The sequence below is a fragment of the Schistocerca piceifrons genome, chromosome 5 (assembly GCF_021461385.2).
Source record: "Schistocerca piceifrons isolate TAMUIC-IGC-003096 chromosome 5, iqSchPice1.1, whole genome shotgun sequence".
In the NCBI taxonomy this organism is placed as follows: Eukaryota; Metazoa; Arthropoda; class Insecta; order Orthoptera; family Acrididae; genus Schistocerca; species Schistocerca piceifrons.
This window is the reverse complement of record NC_060142.1, coordinates 29,142,918-29,159,188: the sequence shown is the minus strand read 5'-3', so window position 1 is coordinate 29,159,188 and position 16,271 is coordinate 29,142,918. Positions and strand designations below refer to the sequence as shown.

At 45.0% G+C, this 16,271-nt stretch overlaps 1 protein-coding gene across 3 annotated transcripts in view; it reads right to left on the bottom strand.

Annotated features, from left to right (window-relative positions):
* LOC124797909 (retinol-binding protein pinta-like) overlaps positions 1-16,271 on the bottom strand; it is a 232,550-nt gene that overhangs the window by 203,324 nt on the left and 12,955 nt on the right. For 2 of the 3 annotated variants that reach the window (XM_047261031.1, XM_047261032.1), the window contains exons 2-3: positions 14,953-15,113; positions 1,729-1,888 (exon numbers count right to left, since the gene is read on the bottom strand). In XM_047261031.1, the coding sequence (XP_047116987.1) occupies positions 1,729-1,888; positions 14,953-15,103 (311 nt within the window). In that variant the 5' untranslated portion in view covers positions 15,104-15,113. The remainder of the gene's footprint in view (positions 1-1,728; positions 1,889-14,952; positions 15,114-16,271) is intronic. The other variant, XM_047261030.1, reaches the window with a different exon arrangement.

The following is a 16,271-nucleotide window of genomic DNA, read 5'->3' as shown; positions in this document are numbered from 1 at the left end:
GAGTCGTAATTCGACAGCGTTAATCGTTAAAAGTACTTGGGTATCTCTGAGTCGTGGCATATTGAGTTCGGAATTTAACCTTCATGAGGGGGTCGCAACAAATATACACTCCTGGAAATTGAAATAAGAACACCGTGAATTCATTGTCCCAGGAAGGGGAAACTTTATTGACACATTCCTGGGGTCAGATACATCACATGATCACACTGACAGAACCACAGGCACACAGACACAGGCAACAGAGCATGCACAATGGCGGCACTAGTACAGTGTATATCCACCTTTCGCAGCAATGCAGGCTGCTATTCTCCCATGGAGACGATCGTAGAGATGCTGGATGTAGTCCTGTGGAACTGCTTGCCATGCCATTTCCACCTGGCGCCTCAGTTGGACCAGCGTTCGTGCTGGACGTGCAGACCGCGTGAGACGACGCTTCATCCAGTCCCAAACATGCTCAATGGGGGACAGATCCGGAGATCTTGCTGGCCAGGGTAGTTGACTTACACCTTCTAGAGCACGTTGGGTGGCACGGGATACACGCGGACGTGCATTATCCTGTTGGAACAGCAAGTTCCCTTGCCGGTCTAGGAATGGTAGAACGATGGGTTCGATGACGGTTTGAATGTACCGTGCACTATTCAGTGTCCCCTCGACGATCACCAGTGGTGTACGGCCAGTGTAGGAGATCGCTCCCCACACCATGATGCCGGGTGTTGGCCCTGTGTGCCTCGGTCGTATGCAGTCCTGATTGTGGCGCTCACCTGCACGGCGCCAAACACGCATACGACCATCATTGGCACCAAGGCAGAAGCGACTCTCATCGCTGAAGACGACACGTCTCCATTCGTCCCTCCATTCACGCCTGTCGCGACACCACTGGAGGCGGGCTGCACGATGTTGGGGCGTGAGCGGAAGACGGCCTAACGGTGTGCGGGACCGTAGCCCAGCTTCATGGAGACGGTTGCGAATGGTCCTCGCCGATACCCCAGGAGCAACAGTGTCCCTAATTTGCTGGGAAGTGGCGGTGCGGTCCCCTACGGCACTGCGTATGATCCTACGGTCTTGGCGTGCATCCGTGCGTCGCTGCGGTCCGGTCCCAGGTCGACGGGCACGTGCGCCTTCCGTCGACCACTGGCGACAACATCGATGTACTGTGGAGACCTCACGCCCCACGTGTTGAGCAATTCGGTGGTACGTCCACCCGGCCTCCCGCATGCCCACTATACGCCTTCGCTCAAAGTCCGTCAACTGCACATACTGTTCACGTCCACGCTGTCGCGGCATGCTACCAGTGTTAAAGACTGCGATGGAGCTCCGTATGTCACGGCAAACTGGCTGACACTGACGGCGGCGGTGCACAAATGCTGCGCAGCTAGCGCCATTCGACGGCCAACACCGCGGTTCCTGGTGTGTCCGCTGTGCCGTGCGTGTGATCATTGCTTGTACAGCCCTCTCGCAGTGTCCGGAGCAAGTATGGTGGGTCTGACACACCGGTGTCAATGTGTTCTTTTTCCCATTTCCAGGAGTGTAGATTCTGGTCAATTCTTCAGTAGGAAAAACATATTATTGTTTCTTCGACGTACAAGTAGAACAGGATGATAAGCTGCAATACTGCGTTATACATTTCCAGCTTTATCATCCATGGATTTACACTGTCAGTTATTTAACTGAAAAAAGAATGATCAAAACAGGACACAAAACTGTAGGATGGGTTTCATCGGTACTTACATGTGATCCATGGTGCTCACAATGTCGGTTCCCATGGGGTCACGATTCATCATCATCTCTGGATACCTGGTCCTCAGCGAGAAGTAGGCATCCAATCCTTTCTTAACCCTCTCCACGCTACACTTGCAGTTTAAGTACATCCTCTCGATGCGCGCGTCATCTATAGCAAATGTAAGCGTGGGTTATTGCACAGAATGTCTCAGTAATCACAGAAAATGTATTTTAACAGCTATAACTTGAAGACAGGTTTTTAATGAAGTTTTCAGACTTTCACCATTATGGGTCAACAAATAAAAATAATTAAAGCTATATACTGCCTATTAAACCCTGCATAGGTACCTTCTGTAGTGGTTATAAAGATAGCGTTATCGGTTGCCTTCAAATTTTTACAGGTTAGTTAAACCCACCCGCTAAAAATTATTAATCCCCCAGTAGTAAGTCGCAGGGACCTGTAATTTCGTGCAGCACACGAGTTTTGTAAACCTGTGCTACAGGGAGTAGCTTGCAGAAGCATTAGGACACAGAAAGCGATTGTAAACATCCTACCCAGAGGAATTTCATCAGCAGGCCTACCATCGGTAGGCGTGTTACGTCACAATATTCCATCAATATAATCGCGCCTGATATCGAACACCTTCTCCCACACAGGTGGAAGGCATAGCAAATTGTCAGAACAGCCATCCTTATGACATGGATGATGTCTTCTCCATTGCCGGCCGCTGTGGCCGAGCGGTTCTAGGCGCCTCAGTTCCGAATCACGCTGCTGCTACGGTCGCAGGTTCGAATTCTGCCTCGGGCATGGCTGTGTGTGATGTCCTTAGGTTAGTTAGGTCTAAGTAGTTCCAAGTATAGGGGACTGATGACCTCAGATGTTAAGTTCCATAGTGCTTAGAGCCATTTGAACCATCTTCTCTATTGTTTTAGCATGTGCCACGAAGAGGTGCCTTCATTTTGGCGAACAGATAGTAATCTCATGGACTCGTATTCGATGAATGTTCCTGTATTTCTCACCCCACATAAACAGCAGCTCCTGCACGGGTTTCGCCATGTGGCATCGTGCATTTTCGGATGCAGTGGCTGAAGAAAATACACTGTTCCGCGCTTTGATCCACTCATGTTGTTCGTGTTTCCTGAACGTATTCTTAGTGAACTTGAACTGGTGTCCCGCACTTTCAGGCAGTACACACTGTAACTGACGCAAACATAGCCGTCGCCGTTTACAGCACTACTTCAGATAACCTTCTGCTACGAACTACAGAGAGCGAGCATCTCATGTAATGCAAGTCTTTGAAGTTACAGCAGTGTTGCCACTACTTCTTGTTCAACCCACGTAAAAAACAGAACGAGTTTTCTCAACGTGTGAGAGCCTCTGAAGCGGCGAAGATGACGCTGAAGCATTCAATTTAATGTAAAATACATGCTATCGCAAATGTTAGGATATACCCTAAGAAGACATGAGAAATAATAAACATGTTACATCATCAGATAAAGTACCTCTCCGAACTTGTAGCGGCTGCGTTTGGGCGTGAGGGGATGATTGAGCGATGCAATACTTGCATTCGAGCAAACGACGCATTTTTGGAAGCCGTTTTGTAAACGTTGCATGTCATGAAATTAGTGTCCTCACTGCAACCAACTAAAAACTATTCTCATTTTGTACTTCTTTCGTCTCTTATATTTTTGTTTACATACATTATTTAGTAAAAAAATGTAGATTATTTACTGGTAATTGATTCTGAAGCTTATACTGTTTCACTTTTGACAAAAAATTGTCGGTTTTTGTAGTACTGTACTTAGCAATAAATCAGCGGAGACAGTGAGACCACTAAATAAAATATTAAATCTTACCTCAATGTAAGCACATAATTGAATAATGCATCGAAAAAATCCAAACATCAGGCCCAAGTGATAAAGTCGCACACGTGAGCCCAGAGCCACAGCGACAGGAATACTTAACTTGGGTTGGATTGAGCAACTGGGAGAGATCGATAGGCTCAACCACTGCATGTATGGCAAGGTACGTCATCCGGTGACGTCATATGTTCAACATTTGTCATCCGTTTTTGGCGTATTTCCCCGCATTTGTGACACCACGTTTTTTTATAGTCAGTTAATTATCTCTGAATTATCTACGTCGTTTAGAACCTAGAGGGCACAATAACAATGGAGGACAAGGAACGAAGTACTCAGATCAAAAAGAGTGTAACACAATGATGTAGTCTTTCGCTCCTACTGCTTTATCTATGTATAGAAATGCATTGCCAGAGGTAAAAGAAAGGTCTGAGAGTGGAATTAAAATTCAGAGTGAAAAACATAAGATTCGCTGGTGACACTACTATCCTCAGTGAAAGTTAAGAAGAATTACTGCACGTGTTGAATGGAATCAAGAGTAAAATGAAGAAAGACAAAAGTGACGTGGAGTAGCAAGAATGTGACTGCAGTCCGATTAAAATTCCTTGATAGTTGACGTCTGTCACTTGACGCCGCAGTGTTGCCACATCGGCTGTCGGCTACCTCAGAGTTGTAGGCGACACACAAACAGGTCGGACGCTTCACAAATGCTGTTGCAGTACAACAGTGTAATGTCGGAAGCGGCCGCCGCAAGGTATGACGGAAATGGCAGATCCTCTGTCAACAGTTTTTAGGTTACCACTGACTAAAATGCGACAGACGACGAGTTTTGTAGCCCTGAATTTGAAATCATGTCCTAACCTAAGCTCAACGCCCAATGTTGAAAATGGCTATCAACAATCTGTGGGACAAACTAAAATCACGATCGCTTTGTTCATTGCTTTTTAAGACTAACCACTACGAGCAAGCTCAGGAAAGAAAAATTTCATAATATGCTTGCCTGCATAGCCATCTTCCGCAGCAACATTCCAGTTTTAGCGGCAAAAGCAAACTGAAATTTCTCGCTATCATTGTTTACCTGAAACTATCCTCACACTGGCTACACGGCATGCCGTGTTACCAACCGACGAACAGTCCCAGTTGGCACTTGATTGCAGGTTATAAGCGACACAAGCAGATTCGAAACAAAAACAGAATGATAAAAAAACAAGAACAAATAGAAAAGTCAGTATGGTGATAAAAACGACACGGCGAAGTGTTAGAAATAAAAAAAATACACTTAAAACAATTAAATGGATAAAAATCGTAGTTAAACACATTCAGTAGGATTTACAAAAATAAAAAACTGCGCTGTATTTGAGGAGATTAGACCTTAAATCTTCTACAATGCTAACCACTATGCTATGGCATTACACCATTACACTACGAAGTGCTGTTGTATTTATGACTTTGGTGTCCCAGGCGCAACGGTTAATTGACAGCCTTCAAAAATTGGCCTTCAAGCCATGTCGTGCGAAGCTTATCTAACGTAACCCGATCTTTGTGATTATAATAACTGTGTAAATGACGCTGGATCACGTCTTGTGCGAAAGGATCCATCAGTGTTTGCTAAGGTCTGTGTATGAGACATGCGGATTTCGTTGGCATCGTTGTGTGTGTGTGTGTGTGTGTGTGTGTGTGTGTGTGTGTGTGTGTGTGTGTGTGTGTGTGATGTTTCTTTGATGTGATTATCGTATGTAATGAAATACGAAATAAAAGGGGTGGACCCTGGATTCAGAATACAAAAACATCAGACAAGGAAGAGGGAGTGAACTAATTATTCCGGCAGTTTGGTGAACGGTTCAGGCGTGACGTTGAGCGCTCTGATTGGAAGAAAACAGCTGCAACGTTGGAAATGTCAACTATCAAGTAATTTTTGTCGGAATTTAGTGGTAAATGAATCATCAGCATTAGGGATCACGAAGTAGACCAAGTCCAGGAAATCACTTCCTTGGAAGCAAAATAACATATGACAGACTAACCAATGAGAAATAAAAGTCAGACTATCACAAGCAAAGAAGACATTCCTGCCCAGGAGAAGTCTGCCATAATCTGAGGAATAAATTGCTGAGAACGTACATCTGGATCACAGCATTTTGTGGTAGTGAACAGTCGGAAAACCGGATGCTACTAAAGGATGTTGAAACTTAGGTGGAATGATGAGATAAGGGGTGAGGAGGTCTTCGCAGACTCGGCGAGAATGCGAACATATGAAGAACATTGACAAGAAAGAAGGACAGGATGATAGCAGATGTATTGAGACAACAGGCAGCAATTTCCTAGGTACTAGAGACACCTGTAGTGGATGTGGGGGAAGACAGATGTTGGAATACATTCAGTGCAGAAATTTGGACGTTGGATGCAAGAGCTACTTTGTGATTCAGTAGTTGGGACAACAGGGCAATTCGTGATGGGCCGCAACACATCAGTGAGAAGAGAGGTGCTTTCTTGAAGAAAGAGATCTTCGTCTCTGCGAATCAGCCCCTGGTGTCTTCCTTGCTTCGACCGGACTGTGTAATATTGATTTCTTGAGAGAAAAACTATTTCACTACATCTAATACTGTATCTCTATATTTTTTTGCTAATCAAGTCATTATGTAATTCCTAGCACTCTTAATTTTCTTCATGTTTGTCCTGTTTTATCCTCAGGCTATATTTCATTTTACGTCTTCTGTCCATTCCTTGCAACAGGTCTACTAAGTCTTTCTTACATCTGGCTAGCAGGTGTACTTCGTCTGCCAACATTAGCAGCACTCGCTGCTGTCCCCCTTGAACTTACACCAGCGGGTTATCATTAAAGTGCTGCTACTCACGGAAGTCCAGTGTGGCATGTAACTACCGTCGTCCAACAGGGGCAAATCTGGCGCTGTACACCATCTCGTCGACGTCTCCGGCGCTTATATTGAAGAAATGTGTGAGTGACGGTTAATAATAGAATCAGCATGTGTCTTTCATCCTTGTTTGACTTTTCTGCCCACATGCCGTCCTAATCCATTAGATATGGAAACATTTGTGAACGTCTTTCTTGCATTTACAGGGCCAGAGTTGCACTTTGTGGGCAAAATTTTAACTAATTTTTTCCAGCCTAAATCTGTCCCCCGTTAACGTACTGAGTCTAATACTAGTCTAGACTCTCTGCCACTTTACGCTGCCGTACGATAATTACAGTTCACACTGGACCTCAGTAAGCAGCCCTTTTTAATTATAACCAACGAGTATTTATTTTCTGAAATTTTCTTACACTTCTCTTATTGTTCCCTCAACCTCTAAGTTGAAGAGGATGATAAGCTGCAACATCGTCTTACACATTTACAATTTTATTCCTCACACTTGGAATTTGTACAGAACATTCGTCTGTCTGTGTATTTTTGTCCCAATCTTTTAAGGATTGAGAACATCTTATTTCGTCTTACGTTGTCTAAGAATTTCTCTACATCCACAAATTCTCAGAAGTTTTCCTGTTTCCTTGAATCTATCTTTCAGCACAATGGGAGAATTGTCTCACTGGTATCTCTTCCCTTTCTGAAACGAAACTGATACTAGTTTTCTGTGTATTATTCTGGTCAGTAATTAACAAGCGAGATTTTCTCAACTGTTCATATGACAGAAGGCAAAAGAGACAGACTCGAAATGTTGTAGTGCAGACGGTTTCGTTGTAGCAAGCATGGCGTAATGCTACTGACTCTTTCTATGTGAAACTATTACGGAGTACGTAGTAAACTAACTCGTGCAATTTTATGTTTGAAAAAGATAAACAGCGGTGCCAGATTTTGTCCATGCCCCATAAATATTCGGTGGGTAGGCAAATCATTCACTCGAAGTGTCCAGAATGTCCTTCAAACAAATCGCGAACAATTGTGGCCGCTGACATGGCGCTTTGTAATCCATAACAATTCCGTCCTTGTTTGCGGTCACGAAGTCCACGAATGGCTGCAAATGGTCTCCAAGTATCAGAAAATAACAATTTCCAGTGAATGATCGGTTCAGATGGACCAGAGGACCAAATCACATTCCATGCAAACGCAGCCCAAACCATTATCGAGCCAGCCAAAAGCTTGCACAGTACTATGTTGACAACTTGACTGCATGGCTTGGTGGGATCTGCACCACCCTCGAATCATCAGTCTACTGTATAGTTTCACGTGGGCCGCCACGAATTCCTCTTCATTGTCAACGTCTTCATCTCAGAGAAGTAATTACAATCCACGTCCTGAATCGTTCACTGGGTTTATTCCAGTCTCTGTTTTCTTCAACAGTTTTTACCTTCTACAGCTTCGTCCAGTACCATGGAAGTCATTACCTGATGTCTTAACAGATGTACTACCATGTTCCTGTTAGTGTTTTGTGTATGTTTCTTTTCTTGCCGATACTCTGGAGAACCTCCTCATTCCTTACCTAATCAGTCCTCCTAATTTTCAACAATCTTCTACAACACCGTATTCTAATTCTTCGGTTCTCTTCTTTTCTGGTTTTCCCACAATACGTATTTCACTAAAGTACGATGATATGCTCCAAATGTACATTCTCAAAAATTTCTTACTCAAATGAAGGCGTGTATTTGATAGTAGTAGATTTCTCTTGGTCAGGAATGGCCTTTCTGCCAGCAGTAGCCTGCTTTTGATGTCTTCTTTTCTCCGTCCGTAATTGGTTGTTTTGCAGCCTAGGTAGCAGAATTCCTTAACTTCATCTACTTCGTGATCACCAGTATTGGGTTAAGTTTCGCACTCTTCTTATTTCTTCTACTTTGCGTTACTTTCATCTTTCTTCGATTTACTCTCCATATTGTGTATTCATTAAACGGTTCGTTCGATATAGCAGGTCCTGTAATTCATCTTCGTTTCCACTGAGGATAACAATGTCATCAGCGAATCTTATCACTGATATCCTTTACCCCCTGAATTTTAATCCAACCCTTGCCACCCTTGAACCTTTCCGTAATTGCTTTTTTGGCGAATAGATTGAACAATGGGGCTGAAAGACTACATCCCTGTCTTACATCCTTTTTATTCCGATCACTTTGTTCTTCGTCTCCCACTCTTCTCATTCCCTCTTGGTTCTTACACTATTGCATATTACACGTTTTTCCGTATACACTCCTGGAAATTGAAATAAGAACACCGTGAATTCATTGTCCCAGGAAGGGGAAACTTTATTGACACATTCCTGGGGTCAGATACATCACATGATCACACTGACAGAACCACAGGCACACAGACACAGGCAACAGAGCATGCACAATGGCGGCACTAGTACAGTGTATATCCACCTTTCGCAGCAATGCAGGCTGCTATTCTCCCATCGAGACGATCGTAGAGATGCTGGATGTAGTCCTGTGGAACTGCTTGCCATGCCATTTCCACCTGGCGCCTCAATTGGACCAGCGTTCGTGCTGGACGTGCAGACCGCGTGAGACGACGCTTCATCCAGTCCCAAACATGCTCAATGGGGGACAGATCCGGAGATCTTGCTGGCCAGGGTAGTTGACTTACACCTTCTAGAGCACGTTGGGTGGCACGGGATACATGCGGACGTGCATTGTCCTGTTGGAACAGCAAGTTGACTTGCCGGTCTAGGAATGGTAGAACGATGGGTTCGATGACGGTTTGGATGTACCGTGCACTATTCAGTGTCCCCTCGACGATCACCAGTGGTGTACGGCCAGTGTAGGAGATCGCTCCCCACACCATGATGCCGGGTGTTGGCCCTGTGTGCCTCGGTCGTATGCAGTCCTGATTGTGGCGCTCACCTGCACGGCGCCAAACACGCATACGACCATCATTGGCACCAAGGCAGAAGCGACTCTCATCGCTGAAGACGACACGTCTCCATTCGTCCCTCCATTCACGCCTGTCGCGACACCACTGGAGGTGGGCTGCACGATGTTGGGGCGTGAGCGGAAGACGGCCTAACGGTGTGCGGGACCGTAGCCCAGCTTCATGGAGACGGTTGCGAATGGTCCTCGCCGATACCCCAGGAGCAACAGTGTCCCTAATTTGCTGGGAAGTGGCAGTGCGGTCCCCTACGGCACTGCGTAGGATCCTACGGTCTTGGCGTGCATCCGTGCATCGCTGCGGTCCGGTCCCAGGTCGACGGGCACGTGCACCTTCCGCCGACCACTGGCGACAACATCGATGTACTGTGGAGACCTCACGCCCCACGTGTTGAGCAATTCGGCGGTACGTCCACCCGGCCTCCCGCATGCCCACTATACGCCCTCGCTCAAAGTCCGTCAACTGCACATACGGTTCACGTCCACGCTGTCGCGGCATGCTACCAGTGTTAAAGACTGCGATGGAGCTCCGTATGCCACGGCAAACTGGCTGACACTGACGGCGGCGGTGCACAAATGCTGCGCAGCTAGCGCCATTCGACGGCCAACACCGCGGTTCCTGGTGTGTCCGCTGTGCTGTGCGTGTGATCATTGCTTGTACAGCCCTCTCGCAGTGTCCGGAGCAAGTATGGTGGGTCTGACACACCGGTGTCAATGTGTTCTTCTTTCCATTTCCAGGAGTGTATTTTACGCCCATATTCCTGAGAATTTCGAATATCTTGCCCCATTTTACACTGTCGAATGATTTTTCAGGTCGAGATATCTTATAAACATGTCTTCATTTATCTTCAGTCTTGGTTCCATTATGAGCTACAACGTCCAAATGCCTCTGCGGTGCCTTTACATTTTCTAAAGCCAAACTGATCGTTATCCGATACATCCCCAGTTTTCTTTTCCATTCTTCTGTATATTACTGTGATCTATAACTTGAATGCATGAGCTGTTAAGCTGATTGTGCGATAAGTCTCACACTTGTCGGCTATTGCAGTGTTCGAAATTGTGTGAATGATTTTTTTCTGAAAGTCAGCTGGTATATCGCCATACTAATACATTCTGCACTCCAATGTGAATAGTCGTTTTGTTGCCATTTCCCTTCACAATTTTAGAAATTGTTATTCGTTCGTAAGTCTTCCAGAGCTGTTTTAGATTCTGATTCTAATACCGGAGCTCCTATCTCCTCTATATCGACTCGTGTTTCTTCTCCTACTGCGTCATCAGACAAGCCTTCTCCCCCAGGCCTTCAATGTACTCCTTCCCCCCCCCCCCCCCCCCATCTGCTCTCGCCTCTGTATTACACTCTTAATGTTACTATGCTGGACAACCAAAGGTTGTTTTGAGTTTGCTAAGTCAGTCCTCCCGACAGTCATTTCATTTTCGATTTCTTAGCATTTATCCTGCACCTATTTCGCCTTAGCTTCCCTGCACTTCCTGTTTCTTCCATTCCTAAGTAAACTGTATCTGTACATTTTTCCTGAACGTTTTTGTACTTCCTTCATTCGTGGATCAACTGAAGCATTTCTTGTGTTACCCATGCTTTCGCCGCAGTTACCTTCTTTGTACCGATGTTTTCCTGTCTAATTTCCGTGATTGCTCTTTTCAGAGATGTTCATTCCTCTTACACTGAACTGCCTACTGAGCTATTACTTATCGCAGTATCTATAACCTCAGAGAACGTCAAGTGTACCTTCTCATTATTTAGTACTTCCAAATACCACTTCTTTGCCCACTGATCCTTCCTGACTACTCTCTTGAACTTCAGCCTACTCTTCATCACTGCTAAATTGTGATCTGATTCTATATCTGCTACTGGGTATGCCTTAAAATTGGATATCTGGTTTCGGAAACTCTGCCTAACTATGATGAATCTAACTGAAATCTTCCTTTATCTTGCGGCCTTTTCCAAGTATACCTCTTCCTATTGCGATTCTTGAGTAGAGTAATCACTGTTACTAGCTGAAATTTATTGCAGAACTCCATTAGCTTTTCTCCTCTTTCATTTCTACTACCAATCCCATATACTAGCGTAACTGTTTCTTCTGCACTTGCTCCTACACCCGTATTGCAATCCTCCATCTCTATTAGACTTTTATCTCCAATTACATGTTGAATTACCAGTTCAGTGTCCCCATATGCTTTCTCTTTTTCTTCACCTTAAGCTTGCGACGACGGCATGTATGCTTGAACTATTGTTGTCGGTTGAGTTTGCTGTTTGATGAGAATAACCCTAGTCACAGCAACCTACTCTCTGCTGCACCACCCCAACGGCAATAGACTGTCTTGAACCTCTGTCCTTTGCTCCACCCTTTTTGAAAAGGCCTTTGCCAGAACGAGGGCGATTTCTTATCCCAGAGGTCTTTGACCGCCAGTGTTGAGATTTTTATTCAAAATTTAAGCGTTGGAGTGATGCAGATGTTTCGATTAGTAATGAAGACGCTACCCTCCTTTTTCTTTTTTGTTCATGTCATTTTGTTCGTTATTGGTCGTTGTATTTGTTCGGGGTGGACGTCCAATGTTGCTTGTGCAATTTCGTCTTTTATCCATTCACTCAATTTTTTTATTACGGAGGGTAGCTGATCCTCTGATCGAACACGTTGAGCTACAGTGCTGGCCACCCCTAGACCATGGCTGCATACAGCTCTTACCAACTCCAATTCGGGCTGAGTAGGCTGCGGTTTTCCAGTCGTCTAAGGTCCAACTAATATGGTCACGAGCCCAAGAGAGGTGCTGTTGGCGATGTCGTGCCGTTAGCAAATGCACATGCGTCAGTCCTCTGCTGCCATAGCCCATTAATGACCAATTTCGCAGCACTGTCCTAACGGATACGGCATCATAAGTTCCTCATCATTTCTGCAGTTATTTCGGGCAGGAATGCTTGTTTGTTAGCATTGAAAACTTAACCCGAACACCTCTGCTTTCGGTCGTAAAGTGAAGGCTGGCGGCCACTGCATTGGCCTTCATAATTCTTGAAATTTGGTATGCTCAGCACACTATTAAGCCTGTGGATCCTGGAATAATGAATTACCTAACGATTTCCGAAACAGAATGTCCCATGCGCCTGGCTCCAACTACCAATCCGAGTGCGAAGTCTGTTTACTCCTGTTGTGCGGCCATAATCACGTCAGAATCCTTTTCACATCAATGGCCTGAATACAAATGACGCTCCACCAATGGACTGTCTCTTACACCTTGTGTGCGAGGCACTACCGTCATCTGTGTACGTGCATATCGCTACCCCATGGCTTTTGTAGAATAAAACTGCTAAATTTACGAACTGGCCGCACACAGGGGCTACACGCATCCAATTTCCCCCACATCTGCATAATCTTGAGCCAATCCATCAATTGCGATGCAAATATTGCATGGCAGATCCCTCTGTCTACAAGGAGCATTAAAAAAGAAATGGACCAGACGCTGTCTAACGAAAATCGCAGTAGAGATAGTAGCGCCACTGTCTGCCAGCTAATAGGACCCAAACTCGCCGCTAGAGGGATATGGGTGAACACCCACGTGACTACAGGTCGGGCACGTCCACTGCAGGTGTGCTGAAAACAGAGAAATAGAAGCTTCAAAAGAAGGGCAGAATGGAGGAGTGCGTTTAATTACAGCGGATGGAGTGCGGGGAAGCTAAATTCATCAACGAATGGCATAAATATACGAAGAGCACTGCACGTACGTGGCAAGAGTCAAGGCGTGGCGCAAGCGAACGGATGTCGTTGGTTGATGACGCACGATCTGGAACACCACACCCCTTACCGGTGGCACTGTCCAGCAAGTGAAAGCCCTCGTTATGCGACATGGGCGAGTTAAGGAGGCAGTCACTGTCCCAAAGATCGGATTGAGAGCCGTAATTGCGACGGACATGAAGTGCTCTCCATGCACTTGTGCCATTCACTGATAAACTTTCCGTTCCCTGTACTCCTTCCATTCTAAGGAAACTCACTACACCATTTCACTCTTTTTTTAACCTTCCATGTTTCTGTTTCCCGCCGCACTGAGTGCAATGTATCATCGACTTTGCCGTAATTATCGCATACGTTTACCTACCAACATATGGATCCTATACCACGTCGGATTACCACCCCTTCTTATACTGAATACCTTCGAGCAATCTACACCATCTGCAAACTCGCCTCCAATAATTCTGTTACCTCCCGTCTGATAGTAAATCCTGACAAACTGCCGTGCCTACACCGACACATTCCATCAACCCTACACCTGTAAATTCTCCACATCCCCTCCCAACGAAATTTAAACCGTCTCCCTTCAACAGGCAATGAAATCCGTCCCTACATTTACCCATCCTACCAACTACAGTTCCACCCTACCTAATCAAGTCTCTATTTCCTTCCCCTTCCGAGCTTTTCCATTTCCCCTTCATTTTCAATGAGAGTGTAATGCTTAATCTTAAAGTCACAGTTTTCTACATCATCTTTCAAATGTATTCTTATGATTTTGTTTCACTTTTCAGTATTCCTATTTAAAATTAACGACGATGAAAGTAAAGTTAGTTTTATACAAAACTTTCATCATAAAAAATTTTAAAATCACTTGTAAACCTATCATCTTTAAATTTATTGCATTTTCGTCTGTGTGCGTACTACTTATCCATTTGGCTGAACAGCCGATTGACAGTATCACTGACAGCCCATTACCTGCCCATATGGGTCTGCGAGATGATGTACCAATAAACAAAAGAAAGCATTAGTTGGATATCTGGAACATCTTAACAGGTTTAACGAAAACAGGAACATCAAATCTCAAGCTCTGCTCTTTTATTTTCCTACTGTCCACACCAGTTTCAAAAAACCATTCAACATTCGTTCTTACAGTCATTCTGCACTATACTCGTATTTACAGTGGCTTCTGCCTCAGGGACAAAATTTGCCGAAGGAGCTGCTCATTCAGCTCTTAATTACTCTTCTCCCCTTAGTACTGTCTGCAGCAAGAGCGCTTCGTTACTATAGCTTACAACTGCCTAATATCACTGAGAAACTGCTGACGTTCTGGATCAACCAATAAACTCTCGTTACATATGTAGTGTTAGTGCTGGAAACCATCCAGACATTGAGGTACGCTCGGTTCATCGAAATCGAACCAGCGAGTGGAGGATTCGAGTCTGCACAAGGTTTTTCGTGGTTGCGAGGTAAATTGTATGAGTGAAATTCTGCCCCCAAAACGCTCCATTTAGGTCTCTCTGTGACTAACTGCTTGCCTCACACTTGGCTGAAAAATCCGTGACTCAGTAACTGGTCATTAATCTGTGCTCTACTTAGATATGAAAAATTATTCAAAAAATAATATATTCATGACATATCGAGTTCACACAAGGAAATTCACCGCACTAGGACTGGAATGATTAGTTAACCACTCTAACAGCAATGTTTGGAAACGACTTGTCCAAAATTGAAGAACGAAAACATAGTTTAAGTAATCAAGTAGATACTCACAATTATGGTTTGGGGATTGTAGAAGAGTTAACTAGAATAGTCACAAAGCTGACTGACCTATCTCGTCGGGCAGATGCGGCTGCATCCTGAGCCAGTCTCGTACAGACGCGATGGTCCTCTTGATGCCCTCTTCATCTGTCCCCAGTTTCTTCCTGATGGTCTCCATCTGCTCCCGCGTCGCAGGGATGAAGCTGTAGCGATCGCTCATTGCTGGTATTCTGTAAACAGAAGCAAGGGCATGTTGCCAGAAAGTAACCGCCGATACTCACAATTATGAAAAGTACAGGCCTTAGGTGCAAATTTCGCCTATCGTGACAAAGATATTTGCTGCTTCGGTGCAATATGACCTGTTATTTCTTTGCTCATTCGAAAAGAAACAGTGTTTAGGGTTCCGTATCTCAGTCGGTGAAAACAGAACCCTTACTACTTCAACTAAATGCTTGGTGCCTGTTCTTTTGAAGATGTCTGAAAGAACAGAGACCACGCGGAATCCGCATCTGTGATACATATTGTGTAACCTGAAGGTGGAAGAAGGAGAAAGGAAACGAAAGGGAAGGAACTATTGCTGTCAACTGCATCGAGATTTGATGTGGAGTCAGTGACGACGAGTGAAAATGTGTGCCAGGTCGGCATTCGAACCTGAGGTCTTCTGCTTTCTAGACAGCTGCGTTAAGCACTACGCCACACGGACAGGTGTTTGTTGTGACTGCACGGACTATGTCAGCAAGCCTCTCGGTCGACCCACATTCCCGCCAAGCACCACCCATCTGCCGGCCCTGTCCGCTATTTTGAGGTTTCCGCAGAAGGGCGGACGTAGTTGAGCATCTGCACTGAAGAAGGTGGATTCATTGCCCATCGAGGCGCATCACTTATATGAAAGCGTCGTGTGTGTTCATTTGGACATGTCTACAAGAACAGATAACACGCATTCATAAAACTTATTCGCGTCGATGGACAATAAATCCACCGCCTTGAGTTCGGTCCACAACTACGTCCGACTTCATGTGCGAATTTCTAAGTAGTGGGCCTGGAGGACATAGACAGGGACTGCAGATAGGTGACATTAGACGGGAATGATGGTTCCGAGATAGTCCGTGTAATTGAGATAACCGCCGTGTCCGTCTTGCGCAGTGGTTAAAAGGCTAACACAACTGCTTAGTAATTAGGAGATCGTAGGTTCGAATCGCAGTCTGGCACATATTTTCGCTCGTCGCCGCTGATTCCACGTTAAGTACCGATGCAGCTGACATCAATAGCCCCTTTCCTTTCTTTTCTCAGCTTTTAATTTACGTAAAAGAGATATTTTGCCTGTCTGTCCGACTGATAAAAACCCTTTTCCTCAGGTTCAGGTAGGTGTATCAGGTTCAAATTAATGT